Here is a 20,852-nt window from a genome sequence, read left to right on the forward strand (position 1 = left end):
AATTTTCACCTCATATTTACCGAGATGCTTAGTTTGTTCAGCTCCCTTCATCGGTGTAGTATGAATTGGTTGCTCGACATCCTTTGTCAGATTGGGAACATGTCTGACACAACATTTCCTATGATGTCCTCAATTGAGAAAACATCAAAATATTCAGTAGAACCTTTTTCTTTACCTTTCCCTTTGTCAAGGGCAGCTACACTCTGATCATGTTTGCTTCCCTTTGTTATTTCTTCTTCAACTTCCTTTTGCTAATTCATGATTGTTTTCCACAAGGCAACACTTTCTTCATGTACTGCTTCAACTTCACCTATAGCTACTGTCCTTGTTCTTTTTCTTATCTTGAAATGTTGAATGCATGCTTCAACCACTCGTGAAGCTTGATCAAGATCTAAATCATGTTGCACTTCCATGAGTGCTTTTATCTTGTGCTCTTTCTCAATGGCTAGAGCTGTTTTCCATCTCCCTTCAATTTGATTCTGCAAATCTGATGGAATTATTTCATATAATTCATTGGGAGTTCTACAAAACTTGTGTAAGTTCTAGATTAGGGCTTCTTCAATTCTTCTTTTGTCTTCTTCATTACAGAGATAACATGTTCTCCCAAAACCACGCAGACCTCCATATTGTTTGATCACATGGACCAATTCATCAACTGTAGGAGCTATGTTTCTTCCACTTCTTCTAACCTCTTTCATTTCCACATCTGATTGGGTGTCGATATTATCACCCTCTTTTTCATCCTTTTTGGGCTTCTTTTCAGCCTTTGTGTCAACTTTTCCATCACTCTTCTTCTTTCTGGTATAAGTTACTCCTACTGGTATATCTTTACTTGGGGAGGATATAGGAGTACCTATGTCCTTTTCTTTTGTATATGTTGCTGGCTTGGTAGTTGCAATTGTTGGCATTGTGTTGTCATTGATGTCAACCAGTATGGGATAACCACCGGTAGTAGAGATGTATGTCCAACACTACTATGAAGAAGTCTTGCATATCCCCTTGTGTTGCAGAACACCGGTAATGGTAAGGAAGATGACCTCAAGAGTCACCAGTACAAAAGGTTAATGTCTGACTTGTGTGATGAGATAGAAAGGTGTTTTGAGAAGTTTTTGGTGATGAAGAGGCAGAATATTATCTGCATCAGATCAACACTGGAAGAGAAGGATGAACTGGTATGCTGAGAGGATGCAGAACAATAGGACTCCCACCATATGAAGTTGCAGTCATCATGAGAAGCAATGACTGACAGTGAATATGCTCATATCGGTTCTCATGTGCTTGTTTAAATATATGTTGCACAAATAGGGAACTCACATGAGCAAATGACAGGGTGTTACTCCACCAAGTAAGTTGGGATTATCTCCTATATGCATTGAGTGCATTATAGTTTGGAGAGATAAGAGTGAAGAGGTAAAGGCAAGCACTTGAAGTATCACACTGGATCTACCGATGAATTGAAGGAATGTCCTAAGTGCTTAAGATCAGGGTTATGCACTAAATTGAAAAGAGAAGGCATGATTAAGATGCCAGTACAGAGGAAGTGTGAAGTGTTTGTCACCTTGATAAACCGGTAGAGGAAGAAACAACATCGACCAGGAAGAAAGGTTTAATAGATGTAAACATAGGAATCTGACCTCACTGAAAGAAGATAAGAGTCTTGTGAAGGTTGATGACATAGTGTTATCAATAGTGGTAACTGGTATATGAGTCCATTGTTTATATAAGCAAGGTGTAGTTGCAGAAGATTTCCCACATGTGGGAATGAGCATTCTTTGGATTTACCAGTCTAGAGACCAGTTTGAGAGTTCCATTGTTAGTTCAAGATGAGAGCAGATATGATAAGGTAATTGGTAAAATGGTTGAGACAGGAAGGGTTAGCAAACCGACAAAAGTAAGGAATCCGTAGGGCAGTTGGTTGATGATCCTACTTGGACTGACTTGAAGTTCCAAGCTGGCAAATAGTCAATATGGATGCCACATGGAGTCAACATGGCAAACCCGCGTTTGGATAAAGATAGACTATACATCGACAAGGTTGTTGTAGGGTTGGTTAGCTTTAATGAAAAGTCACCCAAATCATGGGACATGTTGTAGAGCTATTGCAGGGGTTTGAGGCTCGAGGTCTGGAAGACAACTATGAGTCAACTAAGAGAAATTGAGAAGATCGAGGCGATGAAGGAAACAACATGATAGATCTTTTGTGATTGACCGAGGGATTAGTTATGAGGGTAAAAAGCAAGTTGCCAAAAATGGAAGGCGTGATCCAGGAGATGCGACTGTGACGGAGTTGTGCATTCAGATGTTAGAAAGATCAACTTGTGTAAGATCTGATTGTATTTGGTTTTCCTTGAGAATGGTGCTACTACATAGAGGAATATTGTGTGATTGTGAGGTTGAAGACTTCTGCAAGCAAGAACAAATCAACCAAGTGCTCAACGAGCATCTGTGAAGAGAGTGGAAGTGAGAGAGAACCAGGTTGAAGCATTCAACTGGTTGAAGGGAAGAACCGGTAGTGTTCATACTGACAGAGTAGAAGTGAAGGAGGCTAAAGAGAGGTAAACTGATAGCGCTTATCACCAGAGAAGCAAAAGTTGAAGAGCAACAAAGAAGTGAGTCAGTGAAGCAGAGAAGGTATCTCATCAATAGAACAAGATATATATAATGGTTGCAAGATTCACTTGTGACAACATAGCCACTTATGTATTTAATATTTACATTGTGAACACTGAGTTGTAGCTCGGTGCAGGGGTTGTATCTCCTTGGGTTGGTGCCCTAAAGTCAGGGGTTGGTGCTCGTTTGGGTTGTATCCCATAAATCAGGTAGGGGTTGGTGCTCCTTGGGTTGGTGCCCTAAAATTTGTAACTGTGTTCTATTGTGAGGTTGGATTGGAGCAGTAAACTCCAACAACATTGCTCACCAAGGTTTTTCCCATCTTGGGTTTTCCTCGTATATGTTGGTGTTATGTGATGTCTCCTTGCAAGTGTGTTTGCATTTAAGTTAGTTTTCTCCCTAATTGGTAAGTCTGCATTGAGTTAAATTTTGGAACTGGTATGTTCACCAATAATTGTAAAAGAGGAAAGAGATTTGAGAACCACTGATTCACCCCCTCCCCCTCTCAGTGGTGCATTATGTGTAACAACAGTCCCCTTGGGTTTTGTCTTTGACACTTTCTTCTTTTCACCTATTGGTTCTTCATATTTATTAGGTTTGGCCCTTGTTTGTTCACTAGTATTGGTGGAGGTAGTGGCACCAGATGCTTCACCTCCATATTTTTTGTCAAGGGTATCAATAATTCTTCTTAGTTTTCTTTTTATGATTGGCTCCTTAAGTTCCGGTTGTATTTTAGAGCTTGCCTCCTCACAAGTTCCAAATCTCTTTTCCTTATTGTCTACTGGTTTAGATAGTAGCATGTTTACATGAACTTTAACAATGTTTGCTGCGACCTCATAATCCATCGGTGGAACCGAAATTTTTTTGGGTTGAACCACTTGAATGATGCAACAATCCATGTCTACAAGAAAGCAAATGTTGTCTTTTTACTTCTTCACTATACTGGTTGGTGTTCTTTCCCTTTTGTGCATCCTGATTTGAAGTTCCTTAAAATATCCCCACATTGTTTCTCCAAACCTATCTCCTAAATCCCTAATCATTTCACCTATCTGGATCATGATAGGTTTTTCTTCTGACCATACTATATTACCCTTACCGAGAAAAAAGTTTTGCACATAGAAAAATATACATACAAGTAGTGAGCCATATTTGAAAGATTGCTTCTTGTCCTTCTTGATTCTCTCCATGTTCACTAGAAATTAGCTTCTGATCATCTCACAAATGTCATAGGTTGCATCCTCCTTGATGATTCAATAGGCAGCATGTATCGCACCGCTCGACACACTATTCATTCAACTTGATTGATAAACCCTATAACCTAGCACTGCAGAGACAAATCTTACTTCAACATCCTCAATGTGAGAAATTGTCATTGCTCTCTTGTCACATCGAGATTTGGTTAATCGAGTGACTTCAGTTGATGAAATTGTTCTTAGGGTTAGTGCTTCACCGGTTGTGCTAAACCCCGTCACTCTTCGAATCACATCCTTTGTGATCTTGATCGGTGCTTGATCTTCTAGCCACAAGAATTGATCATGTACTCTTCTTAATACATACCTAACCCAATCGATATGAAACTGATCAGGAAAATCAACAACATTTGACAAACCCTTGGTCTTCAGAGATAAATATTCCGCCTTCAACTGATCATTATCACAATACCCTTTAAATTAATTTCAAATGAATTTGTCTCTAAGTTCTTCAAGCTTGCAATGGATGTAGGAGCAAATATCTTCAACCAATAATACACCGGAGGGCACATATGATAAGGCATCGATCATGTCGATCTCACTAGCTTTCATTGGATGCAGCTTGAACTCGGGTTGAGGTTCTTTAATAGATTCAACCAACATAGGAGTCCATATCGGCACTGCCATGATGGCCTTCAAACAAGTTTTTCTCAAATGAGGTTTGAAAACCTTCTCCTTAGAAATATCCAACACCACTATCACTCTGCTTGAACTCTTCGCACAAATATCACTAGCAAGATTCCAATTGCCTTTGGTCACACAAGAGCTCGAGAAAGTTTACAAGAAATCAAGGTAAGTGAAATGTATTGACATTTCCTTATTTATCAATTGAGATTTATCAGTGTTATGATACAACGGTTAGTTTTGAAACTTACAACTTAAGGCACATCGATTTACCTTTTACCAGTTGTTTGTTACCGATACCGATACACAAACAACTAACTCATAAGACATTTTTCAACCAAGAAATTTAGGTTAACTTTTATGCATCTCAACTATGCAGATAGACATAACCTTATAATGGTTAAGGGGAGTCAAAAATGATCTTACCATATGTGCTCCCCTCAAGCATCGATATGCCTAGTTTGAAGAGGAACTGTCATCATCGGTGGATGATGACTTAGTTATAGGAGGACTTTCTCCTTCTTTGATTTCTTCCCTCTTAATCCATGTATTTTTCATTTCATTCTTCACCTCTTCAATTTTCTTCTTTCCTTTCAAGTCATTTTGTCATTTCTTCTTTCCAAACTGGTTCTTGTCTTCAGACCAGAAATAGGATTGGTTCCTATACTCTCTAGCTAAGTAAACAATCTTATGGCAATTGAAACATGCCATACCAATTGTCCTACATGGTCCTGCATTGACCCATTCTCATTCTACAATTTGCTGCAACATGACCAAAATTACCACAAGTGGAACATGTGATATTGAACTGATTACTTCTTTTATTAGAGCTAACCGGTTTGAATGGTGATATAGATACATTTGACTTGAACATGCATTCTTCAGATTTGTGTCCATATTTATTGCATGTAAAGAAATATCCATCAAATCTTCTTCTATTTGACATACTACTAGTTCAAGATCTACACTCATAAGCAACATGACAATACTTATGATAATTATGGCACTACCCATCAAAGGTGAAAGTCTTCTTTTGACTAACCGATTTATTTCTACATACATTAGACTTATGACCTGGTTTACCATAATTTTTACAAGAAGATTTAGAGAAATTCATACCTTTCACTCTTGAATGATTCCTTTTATCATCCTTCATCTTTTTGGATTTAGATGATTCTCCAGTTTCCATTGTACCTATACCGGAGTAACCAAGACCGATTGTTTCCTTTGTTCTTCTCTGATATTTCAACTGATCATCTATCTTCTCAGAGATTTCATTAAATTTCCTTAGTTTTTCATTTCTCTCATTAGAAGCTTTCAATTCATTTGTAAGTTGTTCAATCTCTTTCATCATCTTCTCCTTTTCCACTGCTCTGTTATGCAGATACTCATGTATGTATTTATTCTCTTGAGTGATAATTCGAATTTCTTCATCTTTTTCAATGATGATTGCATCATTTTCTCTTAGAGATTCTTCAACATGTCTTTTGGCTCTTTCAGATTTTGTCAAAGCTTCTTCTGCATCTATTTTTCTTTCATCTACTATCCCGCTAGCTTCTAGTATTTCAGTCATTCTTAGGGCTTGACTTTCATGCTCTCTTTTCCGATTGATGATTTCTTCGGTCAACTTCTTGTTCTTTTCCATCAGTCTCGAGACTACTTCTTATTCTTTCGATCCACTCTTATGAGATTTGATCTATAATATCCCGACTCTCATTTAATTGTAGAGCTAGCTCCTTTCTTTTAGCAAGATATTTTCTCAGTCTCTCTTTTAGCTAAGCAATAATTTAATTTGCTTCATCAATCTTCTTCTGATACCGGTATTCTTCCATGATATTTTTCCTCAAGTTGTCAAACTTTACTTCAGAGGACCAGAGCTCTGATACCAATTATTAGTATTTAACCAATGACTGAGAGGGGGGGTGAATTAGTCAAAGAAATTTACTCACAATTCAACCAATCAAACTGATCGGTCTGCAACTATCCTCTGTATTGTCTTAAACATTATGTAAATCATGAAAGCAAATAACATCATAGAAAAAAATATGCATGCACACATAAATATCACATAACATAGGTAATTATATGTGGAAACCCTCAGTTAGAGGGAGAAAACCACGATGGGGATAACCCAAAATCTCTCTTACTGTAGTGAAAAAGAGTGCCCAATTAAGAGCTTACAATCTGTTCTTTTCGAGAACATCACCTTGTTATAAGTGACTGGTATCTGGTTAAGAATATTTAAGAACCCGTTAAAGTTCACCTTGCTAGAGGATTTTACAACTTTGTATTTGAAGTGACTCTGTTAAGAGATTTTACATAAAGAACCGGTTAAGGTTCACCCTGTTAAGGGATTTATAATTCTGCAATTGTTTGAAGGCAACAAAGATGAATGATTTGTCTGATGACACTACCTCTGTCTCATAGATTTTCTTTGAATGCTCTATTCAACTAATCGATGTCGGCTTCACCAATTCATACTTATATTTTCTATACTCTATTATGCTCCCCCTGTTTTCATTCACACAAATCTTTTTCACATTGACAACTATCTTTTCAGAATGAAGTGTGTGAATCTATTAGCCTTTGGTTCTGGTGCCAACTTTCCCTCCAAAACATCAGATTCAAAATTTTGTTACCATGCCATAAATTACTCTCCAGAAATCATTCCAAGAATATCGGTCAAGACAGTCGTTCATGTTGATAAGTCCACCGGTTGAAAATAGAAGACTGCTGGTTTAACTGGATGTGAACTGGATGTTTCTTGGTCTGTCGGTTCAGACTCATATTATGTCGGTGTAATGATCAAATTATGCATAACTGGTTACCTCCTGTATACTGATCTATTATCTACTTAGCTGATTATCCTCCCGTGTACCGATCTGTTCACTACTTAGCCGGTTGACCTTCTATGTGCCAGTCTACTCACTGCTTAGTCAGTCTACACTCTGCTTAGCTAGTTAACCTCTGTATACCAGTCTAATCACTACCAATAGGAATAATAATTCTTATTCTTTACCGGTTACCCTTTACCTCTTTACTGATGGACTATGAAGACTTAGAAGATGATGTTGCCAACAATGACAACCATTTCAATCACCGGTCATACAAAATGTACCAAAATGCCAACACATGCTGGATAAGCATATCCAATATCTGGAACATATTTTAGAACCTCTTCCTGGGGCTTAAGTAGTATTATCATGAATTTTGCTTACCCCTAAGGCATCTACCTCAGTTACCGGTTGAGCTTCCTGCCGGTGCAGGAGAAACCTCCTCTGTCGGTTGAGTAACCGGCACATTCCCATCTACAAATTGATCTTCTGACTACCTGACCCATCTCTTGGTATGATCTTGTTGTATTTCATTGACCTTCTCTTTCCCTTTCTTATTTGATCCTTCATTGTTAACCGGTGGATGTGCTTCTATAAAACTTAGCTATGTGTCCAACCTTATTACATGCATAACATGTAACATTGTTCTTTTGAATTGCTTTGCTAAAACCGGTATAATTGCTTGACCTGCATTGATTAGCCATATGTCCAAATTTTCCACATGCATAAAATTTTACATTCATTTTGCAATCTTCTATCTTATGACCATTCTTATTGCATTTAGAACATTGACCGGGAGTAGAATTATAGTTTTGATTTGCTCTATTTCTACATTGCCTAGACATGTGACCAAAATTATTACAAAAAAAACATCTACCATTAAATTTATAAGCATTAAGATGCCATACCGGTGCCTTCTGGTTCTGATCTTTATTTGCAGTACCGGAGCTCTGACCTTGTTCAAATCCAAGTCCACTAGAATCTCCATTCTGTCTTTGACTTTTCAATAACTCATCAAGTTGTGCTGAACTAACCTTGAATTTGTCTTTGTACTCACTTGCAATAGTCAGATCATCTCTTATAATTATCATTTGTCTCTCAAGTTCTTGTTCATTACTCTGGGATTGCACTAAATTAGTTCTCAACATATCATTTTCATGAACCAACCTACCACATTCTTCAAATTTGTTTTTCAGAGATACAACAAGATTTTCTTCCTTTTTCTTCCGGTCTTCAATCTCTTTTGACATCCTCATAGTTAAAGCTTGCATTTAGTTCCTCACGACCATGTCCTCCCGACTCAGCTTCTGACATCGTTCCCTAAGTGCATCTTTCTCTTCATCATCCTTATTCTGCAAAAGTTCCTTCCTCCTAGCTTGAATAGATGACAACCTCTCCTGTAGGACAAGAATGAATTCCTGAGCAGAATTCAATTCATCTTGTAACTTCAAGTTTTTCATCCTTTCAGCATCATAATCTTCAAGTGCCACCTCAAGTTGCCTTTCCAAACTCATATCCATGGATTCCGGATTCAGGATCTCCCTCAAGCTGTTAAACTTCCTCTAAGGTACAAGGCTCTGATACCAATTGTTGGAATCCAAGAACATTGAGAGGGGGGGTGAATTAGTGTTCTACCAGAATAATCAATTTTAACCTTATTAAAACATGCATTCACCAACTGGTATACCGGTACATATAAGATTGAAAGAAGTAAAGCAACCAATAAGCCAATCACACAAATGAATACCATAACACAAAGAATTATACGTGGAAAACCTCAAAGAGGAAAAACCATGGTGGGATTTGTGACCCACAATATTAATCCACTGGCCATATGAAAAGATATTACAAAATATGGGGGCTTGCACATGCAGGAAGGCTTACAACCTAGAGCACACTGCTCACCACAAAAAAGGAGTCTCATTGACTACATAGAAATCCAAACTACAATCTGTAGAAGTGAGTGAACTACAAAGATATCATCTTCTATGCCTAAATACAGTTCCAGTTAAGCTTTGTTTGTTCTGGTTTGAAACCCTAAACCTTTACCAGAATACCCTATTACATAAATATCCTCACATATATGATCTCTCTCTCATATATTTCTCATCTCCTTCATTATTTCCTCATACATACATACATACATCTTACAAATTATCATGCCTTATGTCGGCTTACAAAGATAATTACAACATGAATAAACATGTTGGCTCAATAACATAAATACATAAATATCAAAATCAATTGTTGATGCCAGATCTCCCAAATGATGTCAACCTCTAATAAGGATAACCAGATGAAGTCATGTCAGCCTGCAATGCTAGTAACCAAAGATTTCTCTCCCAACCGACGAAGATACCTGCCGGTGTCGGTATCGGTGTCGGTGAAGTGTCTGCCAGTAAATAGCCAAACCACAATATGAAAGCCAAAACATGTTGCCATCAATGAAAAAATATAGAAACCAACCAAATGAGTGTCAATTGCCAACAATATCCAATTGTATTATGACTTTTCTAGAACTTTGGAGGTGTATTCTGTGGTTTGTAGTTGAAGTTGGGTATCTAGTTTTGTAGACTTGAGGAAGGATGTAGATGGTAATGGTAGATTGCAGATAGAAAATTTGTATATGTAGTTAAATCTATTGGTTATGTGAAAATAGTTGTATATGGCTATAAATTTTATTTTAATGTATATGTAAAATATATTCACATGGATTTTGAATACTTATTTGCATGATTTTCTCTATGGGTTATGCGAAAACAATCATGTATGGCTATAAATTTTATTTTACTGTATATGTAAAATATATTCACAATGTGATATTTTCTTTCAATATGATTTCTTACATTTGAAGCAAGACATGGGGTTGGTGAATATATCACAACCTTTAACTATATTATCTTTTTCTAATATAAATTTAATTAATAAATAAATTATATTTATAAGTTCCAAACTTTATAAATTAAACCTCATTTAATATTATAAGTATACACCTTATAAGTTAGAGTCTTATAGATATTATTAAGAGTATTAAATTAACTACATTATGCTTTAACACTAATGCCATTAGGTGATGTAGCAAGGTAATGTATAAAATATAATGTGTGAAAAATGAATCGCTTAAATCTCAAATACTTATAGATACATTGCAACATCTTTGGGTACGAGTTTTATGCCCCTTCACCAATACTAACAAATCAAATGATTTAGAAAACCATGACCTACACAACCAAGTGTTAGCACATAAAAATTATAATCCAATGTGAAACATATAAAATGAAATGAAAAGAGATCAAATACCTCTAGATGTAGAAAAGAAGGTATCTACATACATATGTAGGAAATAATTAAATATTTATATAGATATAGAAGAGGAATGTTTGTATAGATATATAGGAGAGAATGAGATATCTATGTAGATGTAGAGAATAAATATCTATATACGAACATAGATGGTAACAATATATCTATGCTAGACATAAAAAATAAATTATCCATATAAATAAATGAAAGAGATAAAAAAATCTATGCATAAATCAAAGAGAAACATCCACATATAGATATTGCACATTCAATAAACAATGATATAACATTCTCTAACATACTCTATTGCTAGATAATGAAAAATGATAATTATGTTAGCATGTTCTGTTTCTAAAGATCATACAATCAATATCACGAGTCACCATGCCTAACACAATTCCTTGGTAGGTGATCATGATAAAGAGATAAATAAGTACTATCATAGATCAATGGGATTGACATACTCTATACTAGGTGAACCTAATTGAATCGCCACTTTTGTTGATTGCAAAATTTCCCTAGTGATTTTGTGGTTATGTTACTAGAATAATCTAAATGATTTTAATTAATTTTTGTCCACATGAGTTTGTAAATATGCTAATTCATGCACCAATTTTGGTCTATAATTTTTTAATCTATTTTTAGTTGAATTTACCCAACATAGATTTAAACTCTAATTTTATTCACTAATTATGGATCTAGCAATTATTAATAAATTAAAAAAAATCTTTGTAGAGCCCTTTTAATTTTTTTAATTTTTTCTCTTACAATTTTTCACATACACAATAAAAAAATTCATCTCTCATTTGAGAGAATGATATCAAAATCCCAAGCATATTTACAAGTTTCCTTACAACACAAGTCTCACATATCCTTTAGGCTCCATAAACCACCATTTAACAACTTCAAAGTTACACAATCAATTATAACAAAAATCTTTTCTTTGTTTTTATCCTCCCTCAATCATTTCATTTAAGAGGAGTACCCATAAGAGGGGAGAAGAGGTATTTAATAAATTCTATCAAGAGAAGTATCCATAAGAGGGGAGAAGAAGTATACCAAGATGGGTCCCTAAGAAATATCTCAACAACAACAATGATCAACACTATATCTTGGGTAATCTCATATCTTAGGTGTTAGGAAGGTGTACATCAACCTTGTTCCTAATCTTAAGATTATAAATAGTGCATTTTCTAGATAGATAAAATATAAAAACTCAATTTTTGGTTAAAAAAACAAATAATTTGGTTTATTTGGCATCACTTTCAGGTATGCCCTAATGACCTCTTAGATCAAATTTATGGCCTTTGAAAGTTGGACCTCTTGTATTGAACATGTAGAAACATTTAGGACACATAAAATAGCTATAAGAGGGAGTTACACTTGTTGACCAACTTATGAAATGTATTGTGACATATCAAAAGAATCCTTTTAATCAAGATAATTGAGCCAAAATAGAATTCATAGGTTTTTGAGTAATTTATAATAAAATTATGGTAGGTGGGAGGAATATGCTATTTTTTACTAATGGAGTCATCTTGGGGTTTGGGCATTAGATTTCTAAGTAGGGATTTGGGCACCACTTAGGTGGTTTTAGATCATGGTTTTGTAATCACCATTTAGTGATTTCATGTATTATACCCCTATGAATTTGGTGCTTGAGATGCAAGTTTTAGTAATTGATTTGTAGGTTTTGTTACTCGTGTAGGAATTACTATAGAGTTATATATTTGTGATAACCCTCAAAGGGTGTGCATCGAAGATTGTATTAAATCTTTGTTGTTGATAATACTATTGGTTCATGTTTTGGAGTGTGACTTTTCTCTTACAAGGGTTTTCCCCATGTACACATGTAGTGGTATAATTTGTTTTGTGTTTTATACATTTTCTCCTTTCGATAATTGTAAAGATATTAAATTTGCACAACAATCTCCTCTAAGATTAGTTTAGGAAGTGCTTCCACATACATACATTAAACAATCTACTCTAAGAGATGGGTTCTTGTACAAAACCACTACTCATGAAACATGAGTCAATGAATTTGACTAAAAAACTAGATAGTTGAATCCTAATAGCAATATCAAAATTTGACTTGCTGTGAAAAATATCTCCTGATTATCAATTGATGAGCTTAAGGGGCTCTATAATGAATGGTTAATAAGGCACAACACTTGTTGAAGGTTTTACAAACAAGGTTGCAAGCTAAGTGGTCTTAACCTTGGAGGAAACTCCCTGGTTAAGTGTGCTTGAGTTGGAGTAGTACTAGGATGGGTGAACTCTCGGGAAGGCCCAATGCTTCACCTCTGTGAACATAACCTAGATGCAATGGGTGCTAAGTGTATCATTCATTCTCATGAGAGATGGGTTCTTGTGAACCACTACTCATGAACACATGAGTCAATGAGTTTGGCTCAAAAGCTACATAGCTGAATCATGATAGTAATAGCATAATTTGACTTGTTGTGGAAAATATATCATGCTTATCAATTGACGAGCTTAAGGGGATCTATTATGAATGGTTCATAAGGCACAAAACTTGCCAAAGATTTTGCAAATGGGGTTGCAAGCTAAGTGGGCTTAACCTTGGAGGAAACTCCATGGTTAAGCATTGGAGTAGTAAGGGATGGGTGACCTCCTAGGAAGGCCCAATGCTTCACCTTGGTGAGCATCACCTAGATGCAATGAGTGCTAAGTGTATAAGTAATTCTAATGAGAGATGGGTTCTTGTGAACCATTACTCATGAAACATGAGTCAATGAGTTTTACTCAAACTACATAGTTGGATCTTGATAGCAATATTATAAGTTGACTTGTGAAAAATATCTCTTTCTTATAAATTGACGAGCTTAAGGGGCTCTATAATGAATGGTTCGTAAGACACAATACTTGTTGAACGTTTTGCAAACGAGGTTGCAATATAAGTGGGCTTAACCTTGGAGGAAACTCCATGGTTAAGCGTTCTTGAGTTGGAGTAGTACTGAGATGGGTGACCTCTCGAGAAGGCCTGATGCTTCACCTCTATGAATATAACCTAGATGCAATGAGTGCTATGTGTACCACTAATTCTATAAGAGATGGGTTCTTGTGAACCACTACTCATGAAACATGATGTAGCATTGTAAATTGTCACCGAGCCAATTTACACCTCATGTTTGTACCCCTACTTCAATGTGCCCTATTCTCATCGCTTGTCTAGGTTTGCTTTGTGCCTATTTTCCAGTTTTGATGCCATGAACACCCATTGATGGATTCCTTGGTGAGGTTATTCCGAGGCTTGTTTTGGTCCCTTTTGAAGAAGGACCATGGTGCCCAACGCCTTGATAATGGGTGCCATGGTTCCTCTCAATGGGGCCCAAATTTGAATTAGGGTAGGAGTCATATCTCTCCAACGAGAATTTATCTTTGTGGCTCCACATGACTATTGGAGGTCGACCTAATTGGTAATTTACCTAGACACTCCTATATAAAGACATTTAATTAACCTAATTTCATTTATCCATTTTAAGACTACAAACAATCTCTCACCCTTGCATCTATGAAGCATTCATCATCAAGCATTTTCAGATATCTTCAAGGCTACATATTCATCATTCAACCATTATGGAGAAAAATTACATCATTCATATGCAAGCATGTGTGCGTTATTAGGGTTTTGTCATGTTCATGCCATTTCATACAACATATGTGATCACATTCAAAGAAGCAAAGCATCACTATCAACAATTGCAGATCTAAGGTATATCTTTCCAGTATTTATTTCAGTATTTGTATTTTTTCATTCAAGGTTAATTCCTAAATCGGGGGTTGACTTAGGCAAACTTCTATTCCCAACAATTTTCTCCTTTTCACTATGTGCAGGAACATGTATAGAGTTGCATTTTAGAGGAACGATAGGATTCACAGAGACAAGCGAGTTCCCCTTTGGATAACGAAAAGTTAGGAGGACCAAGGTGACCACCACCATGTTCTCGACACTTTAGGCTGAATTTTGGGGAGCAAATCCTAATCATATTCTTTTGAGCAGATCTAGGTTTGTGGCTTCGTACGACGACTGTAAGTTGTTGTTTGTGCTCGATCTCTTCAATAATTCACTATTTCACCCTAATTCCTTACAATTCAAAAATACAATTCAATCTAAGGGAAAAGAAGAGTCCCATTTAAGAGGCTTGGAATCTGATCAAAATCTTGGTCTATTAGGCTTAGATCTATCAAATTCCCATCTTTCCCTAATGTAATGGTAATTAAGCAAAATTAGTGATTTTATTACATTTTATGGTGAAACCCTAATTTTCACCCATCACACACGAGTCAATGAGTTTGACTCAAAAACTACATAATTGAACCCTGATAGCAAGATCACAATTTGACTTGATGTGGAAAATATCTCCTGCTTATCGATTGATGCGCTTAAGGGGCCTCTATAATGAATGGTTCATGAGGCACAACACTTGTTGAAGGTTTTACAAATGAGATCGCGCGCTAAGTGGATTTAACCTTAGAGGAAACTCCAAGGTTAAACACGCTTAAATTGAAATAGTACTAGGATGGGTGACCCATTTAATAACGCTCAATGCTTCACCTGAATGAACATCACCTAGATGCAATGAGTGCTAAGTGTACCACTCATTCTCATGAAAAATGGGTTCGGTTCTTATGAACCACTTCATGAGTCTCCGATAGCACTATCATAATTATAATTGAAAACGGTAACATAAGCCATCCTCCATACCTGCCATAGACCATTTCAACCTTATAGACATTATTTAAAAATGCCCAATTATTAACTGCAACAGTTGGAAGGAATCTGAACAGACGGAGCGCTCAACTCTAAACGAGCACAGCAAACCGCCAAATATACCAGTCGAAGGAATTTCATGGCAACCGACAACCAAATGCCCGTCATCGGACAAGTGTTTCCCCTTCAATCACATTGAAGAAAAGCCTCTGTATGTGTGTATGTATAGCATAGAATAAAGGGAATAAGGTCTTATGCCGCAGAGCTGTTAGTCCGCTGATAAACAATTGCAATGGAAAATTCATACGCAGATTATGAGACAAGGCGGCGCAATCCCGACCCACGCAATGCTGCCCTTCTAGTTATAGACATGCAGCTCTATTTTCAGGGCATAGCCTCGCCCATTATCCCCACAATTCGGCGCACGATCGAATCCTGCCGAGCCCAAAACATTCCAGTCGTGTACACTCGTCACTCCCACAGAGACCCTTCTGATTATGGAATGCTTGGCGAGTGGTGGAATGAGGTCATTCACGATGGCACCCCTGAAGCCGAAATAATGCGCGAGGTTTGAACCCTAGGCCTCCTACTCTTTACTTCCAAACATCTACTCATCTTTAATCAAAATTCTTTATTTTGGTTTCAAACCCTAGCAGGAATTGTCAGTTTTGTTCGAATCCTAACGAAACCCCGTGTTTTTTAAAATTCAAGCTAGCTATCAATTTTGGGATAAAAAAATGGAACTCTTGTTTTTCGTTGAAGCCGTAATGTAATATTCAAACCATAATAGAACATTCATCCTTTTGTTCAAACCCTAATATAATCCTCATTTTTGTTGAAATCGTATTGAATTCTAATTTTGTTTTAATCCTGACGAGTTCTTTTTTTTCCCAAATTCCAACATAAGTTTCTTTGGTTAAAACTGCAACAGATTTAATTTTTGTTTTAATGCATAAATCTAGCACCTTTGTTTTGCTGCAAAAACAGAAATTGGACTTTTGTTCAAATACTTACATAACCCTCGGTTATCTTGTTCAAACCCTAAACCCTAAGAAAATTGTTTTTCTTTTTTTAGACCAAATACTAATAGAAACTTTATTTGTTCATTATAATCAAAGGGTTAGATTTAGAGGCTATAGCTCCTACTATGAAGCTGCAGACTGTCCCATGTTGCACAAAAACTTAACTGCAAAATTTGCAATGTTACCCTGAAAATCGAAACTTCTGGAGAATTCCAACTACTGCTAGTGGTCACCAGCTGAAAGTCTGCGAGTGCTACAATCATATCTCATAATTTATGTCCTATTTTTACTACTGAAATAATTTTTTGTTAATCTAACATCCAAATTCCTAAAATCTAGTAACTAAACAGAAATAAAATAGTTTACAAGGGAAACGTTAAACTGCAAATAACACAAACATTTCTCCACAGCTATCTCAATTTACTTATGGTTCATTAATACTTCTGAAACAGTTTTAAAGTTTTCTGTTAATTTGACATCCAGAATCCTAAAATCCTGTAGCTTATGAGAAATAAATTTTCTAAAGAACTATAACTCCCAGACAAATTCAAATTTTTTTGAGCAGCAGAATTTTTTATGATTACCCAGCCCTTGGGTTCTGTAAGTCAGTATTGTGCCCATTTTGGCCAAAATGCCAACTGAATTCTCAGTTTTATTCAAACTCAACAAAAACCTTAATTTTGCTTGAGCCCTAGTGAAATCTTAATTTTTTTGTCTGATTGTACAGGTCAATAAGAAGGAAGATGACAAAGTCATTCACAAGCATACCTACAGTGCATTCTATAATACTGATCTGGAGAAGTACCTTCGTGGGCAGGGAAAGACAGAAGTGATCGTTACAGGAGTGATGACGAATCTTTGTTGTGAGACCACGGCGAGGGATGCTTTTCTAAGAGGTTTTAGAGTTTTCTTCTCAACTGATGCCACTGCGACCTCAAATAAAGATTTGCATGATTCTACACTTAAGAATTTGGCTTATGGCTTCGCTTATCTTGTCAATTGTCAGAGATTGGAAGATGCTTTTGCTGCTAAGGTTTCTGCATAAAGAGGTATTAAATCTAGGGGTTTTGTAAGTGATACTGTATATACTATGTAACCTTGTCTAGTGTTAGTACTCTATTAATCCAAGACTTAATTTATTAATAATAACTGTGAAAACTTTAGTTGAGATCACTAGTTCAATGCTTATAGGTTTACATATATACATGTGATAATTTGCGTAATTTAAACTTTTTTCTTAGTTTCTGGAGTCTGCTGTGTAGGTGTGTAGGTTTTTGTTTGCATCAACGTTTTGGATCACACTCAATGATCCATTATCAGGATGGGAGAGCTGATTTTTATCTTACAGCTCTCTTGGATCATTGAATGTGATCCTAAACTTTGACCCAAACAAAAGCTTACACATTGGAATCCAGAAAGCAGCAATTTTAATGGACTGTTTTCAAGACTCTAGGTATAAGAAATCTGAAATATATGTCTTATAGGATTATATTTGAGGATATTGCAGAAATTACTATTATAAGCTTCTAACAATTCAAAGACAAGAACTTTGCTTATGTTTTATTGTTACTTTTTGCTAAGACCTTTATTAAAAATATTTTGCAAAGTAACTGCCAAAAGTATAGGCATAAAACATTTCCTGGTAAATGAACCACAGAGCAAGATAACAAACCATAACTCAGGGGCACTTTCATTTATCCATTAAAATATATTACAAGATTGATTTCATGAAACTTTAAAACGTATTTATGGCCTGTCAACAGGTATGAGGCTTCCTGTAAATAACAATGTACATATAGATGTATCTCTGTGGTTTTGTACATGTTTCTTGTACTAGGGATGTATCAGAGAATGTGGAATGGTGATGAAACGTTTCCCTAGAGTTTGGGATGTCCTTAAGGCATCCCTTGATCATCTTGGGACATCAGAGCATCCCAACAGCAAAAGGAAATAGGGTCCTAACTGAAAGAATTTAAAAATCTAAGTCTTTGGCTTCCATTTTGCTATTCAAAAGCAAGAATGGAGATTGGAGGGCATCTCTGGTAAGAAGCAAGGAATAAAGTATCGTTAAATGCAATAGTTTAAGAGTCTTTTTGTAGATGGAGGTAAAGTCAATAGCAAACTACCAATGCTTGGGAGGACATAAACCAGTTTCAAGAAGAGATCCTTATTCTATGTTTTTTTAAGGAAATGCATTGATCCATTCAAGTCTTCAATGTGTCTGTGAGACTAGCTGAAATTATCGCATTGACATCATCATAATTGAATCCATTTCATGTTGACATTTTATGAGCTTTTGTTTATATTTTCGGTACAGATACTTAATTGTTCCAGTCTTTTAATTTGTGTAATATTATTATTTTAAATTTGTTTAAAAGCCACTCCCTCACACTCTCCAAAATCAAGTAATTTGTCCCTCCTTCCCAAAACTCTAATCTAGGCTAGCTTAGCCAAGGCTTCTTTGCTTGCCATAAAAATACATATCACAAGACTAACTTCATGATACTTTGTAATTATCTATGGTCTTTCAATAGATAGGAGGTTCAATATACTATAATTTTAGGACCCTTTGGGTTTTGGGTTTATATTCCGTAGAGACAATAACATTTGTACCTTTTGTTATTTGTAAGAATTTTAGGTAGTTAAGTAGATATGGTAATTATTTTTAATTTTTCTCATCTTTAATGACTGCAAAATATCTATTTATTTTGGTTTTATCGTATGGAGAAAATATGAATATTTTTGAACATGTAATTGTATGATGTAACATAGTATTCAATTAAAATTAATTTCTATTATAGTAGAATTTGTTTATTTTCTTCTTTTAAAAAATGTTTTGATACAAAAGTGATAAAAGGTATTCTCTATTTTATCTAGACTACAACATTGGCTTGAGATGCTTATCAAATAAAGAAAAGTAATTGCCTTATGCTTTTAGGTTATCATCTTGTTTATTGTTTTGTTAATTTTGTTTTTGACAACTAAGAGTTTGAAGTTTGCAAAAACAAATTAAAATATAATTTTTCCCCTACAAAGAAATGAAACCCACCGAGAATGCATAGTTTATTAGTTTAACTTGACTAATTGAAAGAAATGAAATCCACCAAGAAAATACGAGTTATACTTTTTGTATGAAAGGTGGGGCCTTACAATAGACATGAGGATTATTCTTTGCCTAAATGTTACTATTTAATGTTGTCATATCATTTAAATCATCAAAATGGATTCATATAGGTATAGACATATACATATGGTATATATTAATATGAATACAAGAACAAGGATTACAATTTTTTTTGTTTTTGTTTTTAATGTCGTGAAAGAAACTAGAATTAGTAAATCATCGAAATGGATTCATATAAGTGTGTATATATATATGAGAATAAAGATTATTGTTTTTTATTTGTCTCAAAAGAAATCATAATTAGTAAATGTAGGTTTATGGATATATATATGTATATACGTGTATTTATATATATGAAGATATACCTATTCATGTATATGTATATGCATATGTAATGCAAAATTCTATATCTTTTATATGAAATTTAAAATTTCTATGGAAAAAAATAAAATTATTAAATTTGTATTCTAAGATCAAAAATAAATTTTAGTACTATCAAGTTGAGAAATATGTGAGAATATATGACTAATATATTGAAATATGAATATTTATATATTTAAAATATTTGGCCAAAGTAATGTAAAATCATTACTTGGATTGTTGTTTTACTGTGACTGAATCTACAAATCAATCAAATGTTTCATAGTCAATTAGGAGGTATCTAGAGTTAGTTGTATGGCAGATTATTTGTATTAGTGCACAACACTAGTTCTCAAATGGTATGATAACCTTAGTACTTTCTTGAATCTTTATTCTTGAGAAGGGTAGGGCCACTTCCAGTAGGAAGATGTACAAGGGGCCACCAATCTATGGTTGAAGGAAAAGAATTTGGATGATGCTCTTCCTATTGCAATTGAGTTGTTGAAGATTGCATTTATCAAAGGCAAACTTGATTTCACTTAACATTGTATTTTTATTAAAACATGGTATTGTAAAATTTGATAGAATTTAGTTTGTATCATTAATATTCATACTCTCTATCTATGTAAGAGGCATAATATATTGATATTAGATTTTGTACTATTCAAAAGGGAAATATGTATAATTCAAAAAGAGAAAATGATTTATTATATTGAAATGATGTCAATATAATTTGCAAGATAGATTATATGTTCAATGACATGATTTGAATTGCTCTTTTTTTTATATTGAGATAAAAATAGTAATTCTTGGCAAGATGTGCAATGTAAAGAACTTATGCAAGATATGCATTTAAAGAAACATTGTAGTGTTTTATTGATGGATTAGTTGGGTTTGTTATATTTCCAAAAATGGATTATTTGATTGTGTACCCCATCATGAACTTTTAAGTTTGGATAAATAGATCTAAAGGTTCTTTAGATTTTTGAA

The 20,852-nt window shown here is 35.0% G+C and overlaps 1 protein-coding gene across 2 annotated transcripts; it reads left to right on the top strand.

Annotated features, from left to right (window-relative positions):
* The first annotated feature begins 15,383 nt into the window (after window positions 1–15,383).
* Window positions 15,384–20,605, top strand: LOC131068684 (nicotinamidase 2). Of its 2 annotated transcripts, XM_058003928.2 has the most exons (3): window positions 15,384–15,924; window positions 17,106–17,427; window positions 20,266–20,605. In XM_058003928.2, exons 1-2 carry the CDS (start codon window positions 15,649–15,651, stop codon window positions 17,421–17,423), a joined length of 594 nt encoding a protein of 197 aa, XP_057859911.1. In that variant the 5' UTR covers window positions 15,384–15,648; the 3' UTR covers window positions 17,424–17,427; window positions 20,266–20,605. The 2 variants fall into 2 exon arrangements, with proteins under 2 accessions (XP_057859911.1, XP_057859910.1); XM_058003927.2 differs by lacking the exon at window positions 20,266–20,605 and having other exon boundaries at window positions 15,385–15,924; window positions 17,106–17,546.
* The last annotated feature ends 247 nt before the right edge of the window (window positions 20,606–20,852 follow it).

This window comes from Cryptomeria japonica, chromosome 6 (genome assembly GCF_030272615.1).
Source record: "Cryptomeria japonica chromosome 6, Sugi_1.0, whole genome shotgun sequence".
Classification (NCBI taxonomy): Eukaryota; Viridiplantae; Streptophyta; class Pinopsida; order Cupressales; family Cupressaceae; genus Cryptomeria; species Cryptomeria japonica.